At 43.0% G+C, this 14,583-nt stretch overlaps 1 protein-coding gene across 5 annotated transcripts in view; it reads left to right on the forward strand.

Moving 5' to 3' along the window:
- The window catches only part of RAB11FIP4 (RAB11 family interacting protein 4), a 122,570-nt gene that overhangs the window by 94,782 nt on the left and 13,205 nt on the right, over positions 1 to 14,583 (forward strand). For all 5 annotated transcript variants that reach the window (XM_088468556.1, XM_088468557.1, XM_088468558.1 and 2 more), the window contains 4 exons: positions 7,908 to 8,131; positions 8,314 to 8,496; positions 8,661 to 8,795; positions 9,408 to 9,443. In XM_088468556.1, the coding sequence (XP_088324682.1) occupies positions 7,908 to 8,131; positions 8,314 to 8,496; positions 8,661 to 8,795; positions 9,408 to 9,443 (578 nt within the window). The remainder of the gene's footprint in view (positions 1 to 7,907; positions 8,132 to 8,313; positions 8,497 to 8,660; positions 8,796 to 9,407; positions 9,444 to 14,583) is intronic.

Here is a 14,583-nt window from a genome sequence, read left to right on the forward strand (position 1 = left end):
CTTTTCCGCATGCAAAACAGATGAAGTAGGCAAAGTCCGGCAGTCGAAAAAGTATCGCGGGTGCGAATCAAATTGAATACGGCTCATAATGTTATACATCGTTTTAATATATAAATATATCATTATAAATAATGATACTGGATGTTTGGACCTGCATGCCATCTTGTATTACAGTCAGTGTCTACTGTACAGTATGTGAAATCTATCCTGGTTGTACATATATTGTCGATCATTAAGCAAACCCAACTAAAGTGTACAAACTTGCACCTGGGCAAATGATGTTGCGAATCAGCGGGTTCAAAAATAATTTTTGTGTGCATGGAATATACTGCACTGCCCCCATTTTGCATGTAGCCCACAAATACTGGGCAGCTTTGTTTACACCGCAATTCAGAGTTGAGCTTGGATCAAGCTTGCCAACCTTGTTTTTCAGGTCACTGTGGGGGCTGGGCCCTTGCATCATTAGCCCCCTTCCTCAGCACTATGCCGAGACTTACTGTATGGTGCCAAAATGACGCAATAGTATGTGAATCAAATTATTGTGTACCCCTCATCCCATCCATTTCACTAGGAAGTGGGCAGGCGGCCTATTCCCCCAGAAATAGATGGGGACTCCATGGCAAATAGGCAAGTATGGCTAGGCTACGCCACCCCACCCAAACTTAAGTGTATTTGCCAGGAGGTGTGCTACAAGAAAATGGCTGCTACTTTCCTGCACACAGATTCTTCTACCCCAGATGTTCCCAAACTGTCCTCAAGGCACCCTAAAGGTGCGTAGCCACTAGCAGACTGTGAAACGACTGCACAATTACGACATTGTAATCGTGCAGTCGTTTCACAGTCTGTGCTGTGCCTACACTGAATGTTCAGTGTAGGCATATCAATCATTCCCGAACATGGGAAATCTGTCGTTATCTGCAGATTGACCAGCATGTTCGGGCGATGATTGATGTCGGAAACTACCAGCGGGAGCGCGCTTCGCTGGCCATTTCCGACATTAATTTGCACAATTTGTGCCCGATTACTGAGCATTTGGACGATTACAATGTCGTAATCATGCAATCGCTCAGTAATGTTGCGTAGTGGATATGCGGCAACAGTCCAGATTTGAAGGATATCCATGCTTGACCACAGGTGGATTAATTGGTACCTCAGTCAATTTGATTTAACGACCTGTTCTCAACCATGGATATTTCTCAAACCTGAACTGCTGGGGAGCCTTGAGTACCGCGTTTGGGAATCTCTGTTCTACCCAGTGTCTACTCTGCGGTGACTCCGCCTACCAGTTATTTGGCTCTGCTTTAGGGTGATTACCAGACTCTCAGGATTCTGGGAGATCACACACTATTTTGTGTGCATCCCTGGAGGTCGGCAAATGTTTATTATATTGGTTGTGGTGCGCCTAGAAATACTTTTTCACTACAACAGTGCATCTGTAAAGTATAAAATGCACCCCATTATACATAATGTTGTGCTCCCTTCTGCACAGAACAACATGTAAATCAGGGTTTCCCAACACCAGTCCCCAAGGAACCCTAACAGTACATGTTTTCCATACACCTAGCCGGTGCACAGGTGCATTCATTACTGACTGACACATTTAAAAAGATTCACAGGTGGGGCTAATTATTTCCCTTGTGATTTTTGTAAAGCTGGGTACACACCATATGACTATTCGATGTGGCAACCAATGTAGCGATAGATCACCTGCCGTACACTCTGCCCATCTGGCATACAACGGTGCAATGTATCGTTAGTTATAAGCTGCATGTAACTACACTGTTCATTGCATCCTCCCATCTGAAGTGCAGCACAGCAGATGGGACAATGCAATGAATGACAGATCGGGCGTACACAGTATTTGCCCACTTGCCTACTCTCTCAATTATACGGGGAATTTGCAGGTTAATACGGAGCGTTGGGGCTAAAATTATGCAAACCAGGTCATTTAGCCCTGCCTTCTCCTTGCCGACCCATGAATCGCGGCATTTTGCCACAACTATTTTGGGGCCTAATGACGTGGTGAACCCGGCCCTGCTCACCGAAGCTGTCAGCTGCATCTCTTCTCCTGGCACCTACTGGAGAGGAGTTATTTAAAATAGGCAAGTATGTGTACGATTTATCGTTACGATCTGCGTCAGAGTAATATATCGTAACATGGGAAACCTGCACCATTAGGGTTCCCTATGGACTGGAGTTGGGAAACTTTGCCTACTTTTTGGCCCTTTTGAGGATAGGTCAATAGGGGCGTGATGATGTGACTTGTATCATCATGTTCCTGCGCTAGTCATTAAAAGACACAAATAGTGTCAAATCACTTCATCATATCCTCACCCTCTTCACTGGAGAAGCGGGGCCAGGATCCAGGAGGGTGGCCTGTTTTCCCAGGAGCCTTTGAGAATTTACAAATATCCATGAGTCAATCCAGATACTTTGGGAGAGTGGGCAAGTATGCTGTAAATGTGCTGTGCCCACTTCACCCCTTTGTCGATTTTTAAATAACACCATCCTGCAAAACGAAAGGGTCTATTTAGTAAACTATAAAATATACCTATTTTCTCCAGCATTTATTGTTTATCTATATTTAGCAAAGTGACTCACTTTTCTGTTTACAATTCTGCAACCCCTATAAGTTTTCAATGGGGGCTGTGCACAAACTATATTTATCTATAGATCAGACAATTAAAGTTTCTCTCAAAAGACATAAGGGTCTATTTACTAGGCAGTGTTAGGAGACAGAGTGACAAGTGATAATATGCCAGCCAATCAGCTTCTAACTGCCATCTCACAGGCTGTGTTTGAAAAATGACAGTTGGGAGCTGATTGGCTGGCACCTTATCACTTGTCACTCTGTCTCCTAACACTGCTTAGTAAATAGACCCCATAATGTCATCTCTTGATGGCATTATGTCTGCCGGCACTGTAGAAAAGCAGGAAGAGGCCATTCTCTTCGTACTTACTCGTGTAAATGATGGGGTTATGTGGCAGTTGATGTAGTTTGTCTACCATAACAGTGGTAACACGGTGCAGACAAATAAATGAAATATGACTGTGACTGACCCTCCAACATGACCCATTCCATCTGGTACAAGAGATGCTCTGCTCCCTCACTTCCCTCTTAATTTAAAAATCGCAGTCACCTCAATAAAGTCATAAGAGTTATAACACAGGTGACTGCAATCATACATTAATACCACTTTCTGACATACGACCCAGGAATTTCCCTGCTCAGACCCGGGTTTTTCACCTCAGCAAAAACCCTGTTTTTTGCTTGAGATCCCCTTTCACACTACACCTGAGACCCGGGAAATTCCAGGGTCGGATATGTTCACACTAAACCTGGATCTGCCCTGGAATTTGGTGTGGATTCCTAAAGGGGATACATAATAATTTTTTTATTTTTTTTTTGTTCACAGTAATGACCTAATATGAAAATTTGCATTTTTAGAGTAAATACCACAAAGTTTGTTTATTTTCATTGTGTTTTTTTTCTATTGAAAACCAATAAAATTTTTACATTAAAATATAAGAAAATGATGAATATAGCCTCTAGAAAGTTGTGGTTTATACAAAGACAAAATTTTCACACATAAAAGTTAAGCAAAAAATAATACACGCTTAAATTCGTTTGCTCCCCAGTCATGTGGTCTGGGTGACTGCAGTTGATGTCATCAGCAGTTGCATGGAACAGCCAATGAGAAGGTTTTCTAAAAACCTGGGTTGGATGAATTCACACTAGAGGCTACGTGGGTTGCACCCGGGTAAAACCCTGGTATAAAGCAGGGTCATGGACCCGGGTCGTTTCTGTTTTATACATAGCAAAAACCTGGGTTGATGCACGTTCACGACCAAAAATCATTTTTGCTGTATGTCTGAAAGGGGTATTAGTGGGGAATCCAGGAGCAGGTCGTTTTGTACCTGGTGAAAGGGGCCATGTTGGAGGGTCTGCTGTGATGCACCGGCTGCTACAGTGCCCTGAATCTTATATGTTATGTGACTAACGTTCTCACACAGTCTGAATAATGCCATGGGCTGGGGTGTGTAGTAGCGTATTAAAGAAACCATGTGACTGAGGTTTGGGTGTTTGCTGACATCTGTTACTGAATGTAAAGGTGACTGTATAGGCATAGGAATGCTATGCTTTAACTCCTGAAGTGGTGTCTATAGAAAATGCCATGTCCCCTCCATAATTCTATATAGAAGCATTAAGTTACACCATTTTTTTTTTTTTTTTCTCCTGTATCACTTGAGACATCCTTGTTACCAATGTATGTTATATGCTGGGAGGTGAAATTGCTAACTGTGGTTTTCTGGCAGTGAAAGTGTTACCTTGTATGATGGTGACAGGTTTGTATGCTGGTTTTACTCATTCACACCTATAGACATTTGTTGTATAAAACGCAGACTCTAACTTCCGTCAGACATTCTGTATAAATAAATAGCAAGTGTAATTTTACTGCGGGAGTAGTAGATGCCTATACAAGGTTCCCAGCGGAAACAGTAACAAAATAGAGAAGGAATTTACCACAGGTCTCCTTTTGTGCTTATATATATCTTTTTTTTTTTTTTTTTTTTTGCACTGCCGAGACATGTAAAACATTTCTCATCTTTATCCCATATATATGAGATGTGCTAAGCAATGGAGAGAGATAAAGTGGAGTGAGATGGAGAGAGCTTGACATAGATATATAGACACCGATACCTATAGATGAGATATATTTGTATGTCTAAGGTCCCACAGATATCACAGGAGCACTAAACACTCACTACCTCTATCCACACAGGACAGGAGGGATTAAGCTAATTATTAAAAACTGTACACTGATTCTGCCCATCTTGGGGAATTGCTTGGAGGTAAAAGGCCCCGGAGTGTAATTTAGTGAGGGTTATCTTAAATAGATTTAATATACTGTACTTTAACATACTTTTGTGTAGACTAAAGGGCCTATTCATGATGTTAATTATCGGGGTCCGAACGGACCCCGATAATTAACATTCTAACACCGTGGCTACCGGAGCAATTCATCATTGCTCTGGCGCGGTGTCGGCTGATGTGGAGCAGCGAATCTTTTCGGAGCAGTGACTGGACTGTGCATGCGCGACCTACAGGTCACGCATGCGCACAAATTCCCCGAAGTCCTGCGTAAGGAGCCGGACAGGGGTGGAGGGATCCGAAAGAATCCCTCTTCACAACCTGGACCTCCTTCACATAAGGAAGGTGCGGGTTGCGAGCCCAGAGCAGGAGCATTCACCAGTCAAGCTCCGAAAATATTATATTTTCAGAGCTTGATGAATACTGTCCCCAAACTAGTGTATGGGGACAGCAAGCGATTCCGCAAAAGTAAGGTAAGTAGGAGATATCTGTGATAACTCCTGCTTTACCTTCTTGATGAATGTCCCAGTAACTTAATTTTTACAATTGCTGGTGTAAATGTGCATTTTCATCTGCTTTTGTAAAAATGAAGTGATGATGAATAGGCCCCTTAATCTGTTGGTAAGTGATGCTGGTGTTATAAAGAAGGTATACTGTATTACATTGACGTGAGTAATTCCTCTTTATGGCCCCACATATGATGTATTGTCATATCATGCAGCTTTCGTCACAGAACACTATAAAGATAAATTAGTTTATATGACTATATATTCACCAGTTATGATTTATGATGCATACGGGTTTAAATTGTCGTCTCTCCTGACATAAAACAATAATATTCTCATTATCGGGGAGATGTGCTAAGCCTTAGTGATAAAGTGCCAACCAATCGGCTCCTAACTGCCATTTTGCAAACAGCCTGTAAAGTGACAGTTAGGAGCTGATTGGTTGGTACTTTATTACTCTTCAAGGCTTAGTACATCTCCCCCATAGAATGTCAATTATTGTAATACCCTGCTAGCATTCTACCAGAAATTCCCCTCCTGATTCCCCAATACAGAGAAAGGAGGAGTGTCACTGACTGTTTTTCATGTAACCTAAGAGGAACAGGGAAGTTAGTTTTGGAAACCCTCTACTCTTTTTTTCATCCAATTTCCTGTTATTTGAGGCTTGTTTTATAATATGTCAATATCTGAGTGTAAAGGTTTAAAAAAAATAAAAATAATAATAATCTTCATTTTCTGTATATGTTGTCATATGTGGCACCATTGTGCTTTCTCTTATACAGAAATAAAGCCACAAGGATAGCTATAATAAGGATATAGGACCTGATTCAGCTTGGATCGCAGTTGCTAATGTACACGCAATCGGCCGATTGTTGCGTACTGCATCTGGACTGCAATCGCAGGGCTACGCAGACCCATCGCAGAGTGACTGACAGGAAGTGTCGTTTGTGGGTGGTGACGGGGGGGGGGGGCAGGGCAATGAAACGCAGGCATGCCATTGCGTTTGAACACCGCTGCATGAGCGTGCGTAAATTAGCCACTGCAATGCTGTACGCAGCCTGAGGCCTGATAGCGTGCTGAAGTTAGCAATTTCTGAGCAAGGTCAGAGCTTGTGGAAGTGTGCATGAGGCGGCGATGGTACTCGATTTGTATTGATGTTTTCAGTCTTGCTAAACATTCCGGATGTGTGTAAGGTAAAGTGGGCGCCCTTATGTAGTGCTGCAACGGCATAGCAATCTCAATGAATTAGCATATTATCACAGTTTAACTGCGTGCGTAATCGCAGCTGAATCAGGCCCATAATTAACATATTGGACTGTACAGGGGGTGAGGGTCTGAGATGGACACTGGGCCTAGAGCAGAGTGTAGGCCTGAGATGGGACACTGGGCTTAGAGCAGAGTGTAGGCCTGAGATGGGACACTGGGCCTAGAGCAGAGTGTAGGCCTGAGATGGGACACTGGGCCTAGAGCAGAGTGTAGGCCTGAGATGGGACACTGGGCCTAGAGCAGAGTGTAGGCCTGAGATGGGACACTGGGCCTAGAGCAGAGTGTAGGCCTGAGATGGGACACTGGGCCTAGAGCAGAGTGTAGGCCTGAGATGGGACACTGGGCCTAGAGCAGAGTGTAGCCCTGAGATGGGACACTGGGCCTAGAGCAGAGTGTAGGCCTGAGATGGGACACTGGGCCTAGAGCAGAGTGTAGGCCTGAGATGGGACACTGGGCCTAGAGCAGAGTGTAGGCCTGAGATGGGACACTGGGCCTAGAGCAGAGTGTAGGCCTGAGATGGGACACTGGGCCTAGAGCAGAGTGTAGGCCTGAGATGGGACACTGGGCCTAGAGCAGAGTGTAGGCCTGAGATGGGACACTGGGCCTAGAGCAGAGTGTAGGCCTGAGATGGGACACTGGGCCTAGAGCAGAGTGTAGGCCTGAGATGGGACACTGGGCCTAGAGCAGAGTGTAGGCCTGAGATGGGACACTGGGCCTAGAGCAGAGTGTAGGCCTGAGATGGGACACTGGGCCTAGAGCAGAGTGTAGGCCTGAGATGGGACACTGGGCCTAGAGCAGAGTGTAGGCCTGAGATGGGACACTGGGCCTAGAGCAGAGTGTAGGCCTGAGATGGGACACTGGGCCTAGAGCAGAGTGTAGGCCTGAGATGGGACACTGGGCCTAGAGCAGAGTGTAGGCCCGTGTGTTAATAGGAGGTCTGTTTTGAAATATTCACATTAGCTGGAGCCATCTGAATTAAGAGACTTCTCTCTAGCACTGTACAGTTGGGGTAACAGGGACACTGATCCAGTCTGGTCAAGCAGTCTGACCTGTTTGAGTGTCGGCTTATATACTCTATGCATACAACTATATTACTGAGACCAATTACTAAGGGAGAAATATAACTTCATATATTTTGTCTTGTTTGAAATAGGCTTAAGTTCAGATTAAAAACATGTTTGTATTTGTATCTTTATTCTCTTTTATTTTTTTATTTTTACTGGAATAGTAAACCTCTAAACCAATTACTGTTTGTTTGACAGCGCCCTGTCATACCAGATGGGATGTATGTGGACACGGAGGGTGCGTACAGCGACTCTGAGCTGTTCCCAGATGAGGAGAGTATAACTCTGGGGCAGCAAGATGTCCACCAAGAATCCGACCAGGACAGTGCTATCGAGAGTGCTCAGAGTTCAGAAGCTTCAGATGAGTGCCGGAGTAATGGTAAAGATGAAGATCTCAGAGGGCTTTATCTCCCTGGCGACCCGTAAGTGGAAGAGTGTGCTTGAATAAATGCACTAGCAATAGAAAGGTCAATATAATACTCGTATTTATTAAAAATGTGTAAGTGGTTTTCAGAGTAAACATGGATGCGTAGTGATGAGTTCAGTAGAGGACTTGGGTGGGAGAAGAGTAATGTGATATTTTCTATGTTTCCATTCTTCTCAGGAATCTCCTCAATCCTTCATCTGACATTTCCAGCCACTCCACAGCTTCCCTGCTCAGCAATGAGGAACAATTTGAGGACTATGGTGAAGGAGATGATGTTGATTACTCACCCAGCAGTCCATGTCCTGATGATGAGAGTAGAATGAACGCCTTCTCTGACCTGGGCTCCTCTGTCTCCTCCAGGTAGCTCCGGCTTAATGGTAGCATATAATTACTATGCCCTGAGGTACAATTTTTCTTTTCCCCTGGCCTGGGCTAGTATGACACTATTCTGTGTAAGAGGTGTACGTCTTGTGCTCTTACTACCATTTGGGTAATTCGTGACACCATCTCTCATTATCACACAGTGCTGGCCAAACTCCACGTAAAATGAGACACATGTACAACAGCGAGTTACTGGATATGTACTGCACGCAGTGCTGCAAGAAGATCACCCTGCTCAATGACCTGGAAGCCAGGCTTAAGAACCTCAAAGCAAACAGGTAATGTGTTTCATCCTTGTATGGTCAGAAAGTAATTCTTGCAAGGAAGTTCACATGTCCAGAACTAATCCACATGGATGCCTTAGATATGTCGCCAGTGGGCACTCGCATGAAAAGGGACAATTAATCCTTCTGGTGGTATGTGACTGCATGGAACGATTAATATGCAAATTGTTGTTTAATTACTTGGGGAAGACAAACCGCGGTTCCACCTTTGTATATTAACATGGAGTCTGATTATTATTATTTATTTGATTTACTAACGCATGTACACACTGAGACATAAGCACTAGGGTTAACTTTTTTTGTCAGGAGCCAATTAACCGAAGTGTGTTTTGGATTGTGGGAGGAAACCCACGCATGCATGGGGAGAATATACAAACTCCACACAGTTACGGCCGTGGCAGCTCATGAATGATAATGAATATTATGTTCCATAATCATATTCCTCTAAACTGGCTGAATCTTGCGTTTAATACTAGGGGTTTATAACAGATATTACAGTATTATACCGGCAACATCTGCTCATAATGTGTATCTGCTGACCATGAAGGGATAATAAACTTCATTACTTGCAGATTAATTTGTTTTATCCGTTCTTACTCCCTGCAGCCCCAACAGAAAGATCTCCAGCACAGCATTTGGAAGGTAAGGCCCTTTTTTGTTTAGAACTTGAAACAACCGGTTTGAAATAAAGTTCGTGCAGGTGCATTGGACTGTATGTCCTGTTATATACATGGCAGTATTGTTCTGGCTTGTGCATCTGCTGTCTGACTCTGTGCTCCTTCTACAAGGTACTGTCAATATCCTGTCACAGAACATGTATGCAGTCAGCATGTTTCCGCACTCCAGGAATATTACTTTATATTTATGAAAAATATTTAATGTCATATGCCCATTAACTTTAATATTTATTTATTACCAATTATTTATATATTGCGCACAGCTATTCCACAGCCCTGTACACAGAATATTCAGTCATCCACATCAGTCCCTGCCCCAGTGGAGCTTGCAGTCTATATTCCCTATCATACACTTATTATTATTATTATTATTATTATTATTATTATCCTTTATATGGTGCCACAAGTGTTTTGCAGCGCCTTACAAAGTACATAAACAAATAATTTGACAACTGACTTACAGTACAAAATAGGACAAGGACATGGATAATATACATTGATACATTAGTGACCATAACACCTAGATATGCAACAGAGTGTAAGCAACCAAGTGTTAGGTGCCCTGGTGGGGGGTAAGAAGTAGGTGAAAGTAAAGTAAGGAGAAGCACAAGAGGGTAGAGGCCCTGCTCATAAGAGAGCTTACATTCTAAAGGGGAGGAGCAGACAAACAGGTGTGACACAGATAGGGTAAACTGGGAGGAAGGAGCATGTTGCAGCAAGTTAGGATGGGAGCTGGAAGGCTTTGATGAAGTAGTGGGTCTTGAGAGCCCGTTTGAAGGATTGTAAAGAGGAGGAGAGTCTGAGAGGGAGAGAGCAGCACGGGCAAAATCTTGGAGGCAGGAGTGGGAGGAAGTAATCAGTTGGCATGAGAGGCTGCATGCATTAATTGAGCGAAGGGGACGGACAGGAGAGTGGAGGGAGATGAGGTCAGATGTAAATGGGAGAGGAATGGGTGAGGGCTTTGTAAGCAAGTGTGAGAACCTTGAATTGGGTTCTAAAAGGGAAGGGGAGCCAGTGGAGGGCTTGTAGGAGAGGGGAGGCAGATGTAGAGCGTTTGGAGAGAAAGATGAGTCGAGCAGCAGCATGAGGACAGACTGGAGAGGAGAGAGATGGAAGTTGGGGAAGCCAGATAGGAGAAGGTTACAGTAGTCCAATCTGGATATGACCAGTGAGTGTATGAGGGTTTTGGTGGCATCTTGGGTGAGAAAGGGTCTAATCTTGGAAATATTTTTGAGATGGAAATGACAGGACTGGATATGTGGTTTGTAGGAGAGGGAGGAGTCCATGATACCTCCAAGACAGCGCACTTTGGGGTTAGAAGAGATAGTTGTGCCATCAATTGTTAAAGAAATAGTGGGAAGTGAGGTTATGTTGGAGGGTGGGAAAATAATCAGCTCAGTCTTAGACATATTAAGTTTAAGAAATCGCTGGGACATCCAGGAAGAAATGGCAGAGAGACAGTTGGAGATACAAGTGAGGAGAGAGGGGGAGAGGTCAGGGGAGGAAAGGTAGATCTGAGTATCATCAGCATAGAGATGATAATGGAGGTCAAAAGAGCTGATGAGTTCACCTAGAGAGGACATATAGCGGGAGAATAGTAGAGCTCCAAGAACGGAACATTGGGGAACACTTACTGTAAGAGGCTCTTGTGGGGAAGAGGAGTCCTGAGAAGAGACAGAGAAGGACCGGTCTGAGAGGTAGGACGACAGTCAGGAGAGAGCAGTGTCACGTTAAACCAAGGGAGTGAAGGATTTGCAGCAGGAGAGGGTGGTCAACAGCGTCGAAGGCAGCAGAGAGGTCAAGGAGAATAAGCAGAGAGTAGTGGCCCTTGGATTTGGCAGCAAGGAGGTCATTGCTGACTTTTGTGAGGGTAGTTTCAGTTGAGTGGATAGAACGGAAGCCAGACTGAAAAAGATCAAGGAGGGAGTGGGACGAAAGAAAGGTGGTGAGGTGGTTGTAAACAGAATGCTCAAGGAGCTTAGAGGCAAAAGGGAGGAGAGAGATGGTAGGTTTTATAGGTGCCAAGTAACCTACTACAGTATACAGCGGGTAAAATAAGATTTGAACACAACATTTTTCTCAGTGACTATATTTGTAATGGGGGCTATTGTAATTACATTTTCAACAAATGTCAGCAACAATCCATGCAATCCACACACGCAAAGAAATCAAGCCATATATGTCCATAAATTAAGTTATGTGAAATGACACAGGGAAAAAGTATTGAACACATGAAGAAAGGGAGATAGATTTCAGTTGGTATCTTGGATTTCTATCAGTAATTACAAAGCAATCCTGCCCCTTGTCAGTGCAAATTAATATAAACTGGTTCAGTCCCAACTGTTGGCTTATAAAGAGCTGTCTCATTACCAAGGTGTCACACAATAAACATCTCATGATGGGTAAAAACAAAGAGCTCTCAAGACCTTTGCAACCTTATTGTTGCAAAACATACTGATGGTATTGGTTACAGAAGGATTTCTAAACTTCTGAATGTTCCAGTGATCACTGTTGGGGCCATAATCCAGAAGTAGAAAGAACATAATTTCACCATAAACCAGCCACGACCAGGTGCTCCTTGCAAGATTTCTGACAGGAGTGAAAAGAATTATCAGAAGAGATGTCAAAGAGCCAAGGACCACTTGCGGAGAGCTTCAGAAAGACCTGGAATTAGCAGTTACAATTGTTTCAAAGAAAATAATAAGTAATGCACTCAACTGCCATGGCCTGTATGCACGCTCACCATGCAAGATTCCATTGCTGAAAAAAAAGCATGTTGAGCTTATTTAAAGTTTGCTGCACAACATTTGGACAAGGCTGTGAAATACTGGGAGAATATAGTCTGGTCAAATGAGACCAAAATTGAACTCTTTGGATGCCATAATACATACAATGTTTGGAGGAGAAATGGCACTGCACATCACTCCAAAAGCACCATACCAACAGTGAAGTTTGGAGGTGGGAACATCATGGTGTGGGCCTGTTTTTCAGCATACGGTACTGGCATACTTCATTTCATTGAAGGATCAATGGAAAATGTACTGAGACATTCTTGATAAAAAATCTGCTACAATCTTCAAGGATGCTGAAGATGAAACGAGGATGGACATTTCAGCAAGACAATGATCCCAAACACACAGCCAAGGACACTCTCACTTGGTTTCAGAGAGAGAAAATAAAGCTGCTGGAATGGCCCAGCCAATCACCTGACTTGAATCCAATTGAAAACCTATGGGAAGAACTAAAGATCAGAGTTCATAGAAGAGGCCCACGGAACCTTCAAGATTTGAAGACTGTGTGGAAGAATGGGCCAAAATCACAGCTGAGCAATGCATGCGACTATTTTCTCCATACAGGAGACGTCTTGAAGCTGTCCGTACCAACAAAGGATTTTGTACGAAGTATTAAATAAGTAAGCGTGTTCAATAGTTTTTCCCTGTGTTATTACACATAACATTTATGGACATCTATGGTTTGATTTCTTTGCATGTGTAGATTGCATGGGTTGTTGCTGACATTTGGTGAACATTTAATTACAATAGCCCCATTACAAATATATTTACTGAGAAAATGTTGATGTGTTCAATACTTATTTGACCCGCTGTATATTTTTGGAGTGTGGGTGGTGCCCGGAGCACTGCAGGACACCCACGTAAGCACAGGGAGAATATACAAACTCCACGCAGTTAGGGCCATAATGGGAATCCAGCCCAATACCTCAGTGCTGTGAGGCAGTAATGCTAGCCATTACACCATCCGTGCTGCCCAAAATGCCCTAAAATTACAACATTCAATATTAAGTTCTTTATAATAAATAAAATAACAAGCATTTCTATAAGCTTATTGTTGGGGCATAATTTAATGTGTACTAACTGTACATGAATGCTGGCAACCACTGGGTGCTGGATTAAGCTGGATATGCCCGAGCTGTACTAGGTAAAGGACTACTGCTCCCAGCATATTCTTGCTGCATGATACTTGTAAAGGACTACTGCTCCCAGCAGCATATTCTTGCTGCATTATAATTGTTTGTCCCTGCCCGAGCTGTACTAGGTAAAATACTACTGCTCCCAGCATATTCTTGCTGCATGATACTTGTAAAGGACTACTGCTCCCAGCAGCATATTCTTGCTGCATTATAATTTTGTCCCTGCCCGAGCTGTACTAGGTAAAGGACTACTGCTCCCAGCATATTCTTGCTGCATGATACTTGTAAAGGACTACTGCTCCCAGCAGCATATTCTTGCTGCATTATAATTGTAAAGGACTACTGCTTTGAACAATTAACTTAGATGTAATGTTAAATTAAGTAGTATATCACTGCATAGTATCTGTAGTTGTTGGTTTAGAATATAGTTTTATGTTTGTGTTTTCTTAGTTCAATGCAAGGTATATAGACCCAGATGCTAGCTTAATGGTATGTTCTGTTTGTTTGTTTAAGGTAATTTATTGCTTGCAATAATAGTGGGAGTGTTTTGGGGGTAGTTAGAAATTAGTGGTTTCACATGCTAGGTCTCCTATGTAAGGTTCATTAGAAGGCTGCACTAAGCCTTGGCTGGGTGCCCTATCTTTAGAAGTGTCCTATTTTAAAAGTGTCAACTTCTTTTTAAATCGATTAATTGGCGTTATATCAGCGTTAAACAGCAGTGAAACAGAAGGAAACCCACCAAACTACAAACAACAACCTAATTAATTGGACAAAGTGGAATGAACAATTGTGAGTTCACAGTCTCCATACTACTAGCTCCTGTGGACACATAACCAGGACTTTCATTATTGAACTCCCTGTCTGGTGGCTGCATAAACCTGGTGCCTCCCTTGCTACTATTGCTGCTGGCTCTGTGCTTTACATATAATCCTAATGCATACTTATCTGTGTTATGTCAGTTTTCCTCTATAATAATGTACTTTTACCTTAGCTCTTTTTCTAAGTCTTATATCTAGCTCCTACCACTGTATATTTTACTATTTAATTTCTGCTCCCACCAAATCTCCACTTTTTTATACTCAATAATAAACTTTTGCAGTACAGACTCTTTTCCCACACTGCACTATTACTTGCGTTTCTGGAAATCTGCTCTCTCCTACATTCTGTCTTCATTCCT

This window comes from Taudactylus pleione, unplaced genomic scaffold (genome assembly GCF_031769625.1).
Source record: "Taudactylus pleione unplaced genomic scaffold, aTauple2 ptg000012l, whole genome shotgun sequence".
NCBI lineage: Eukaryota > Metazoa > Chordata > Amphibia > Anura > Myobatrachidae > Taudactylus > Taudactylus pleione.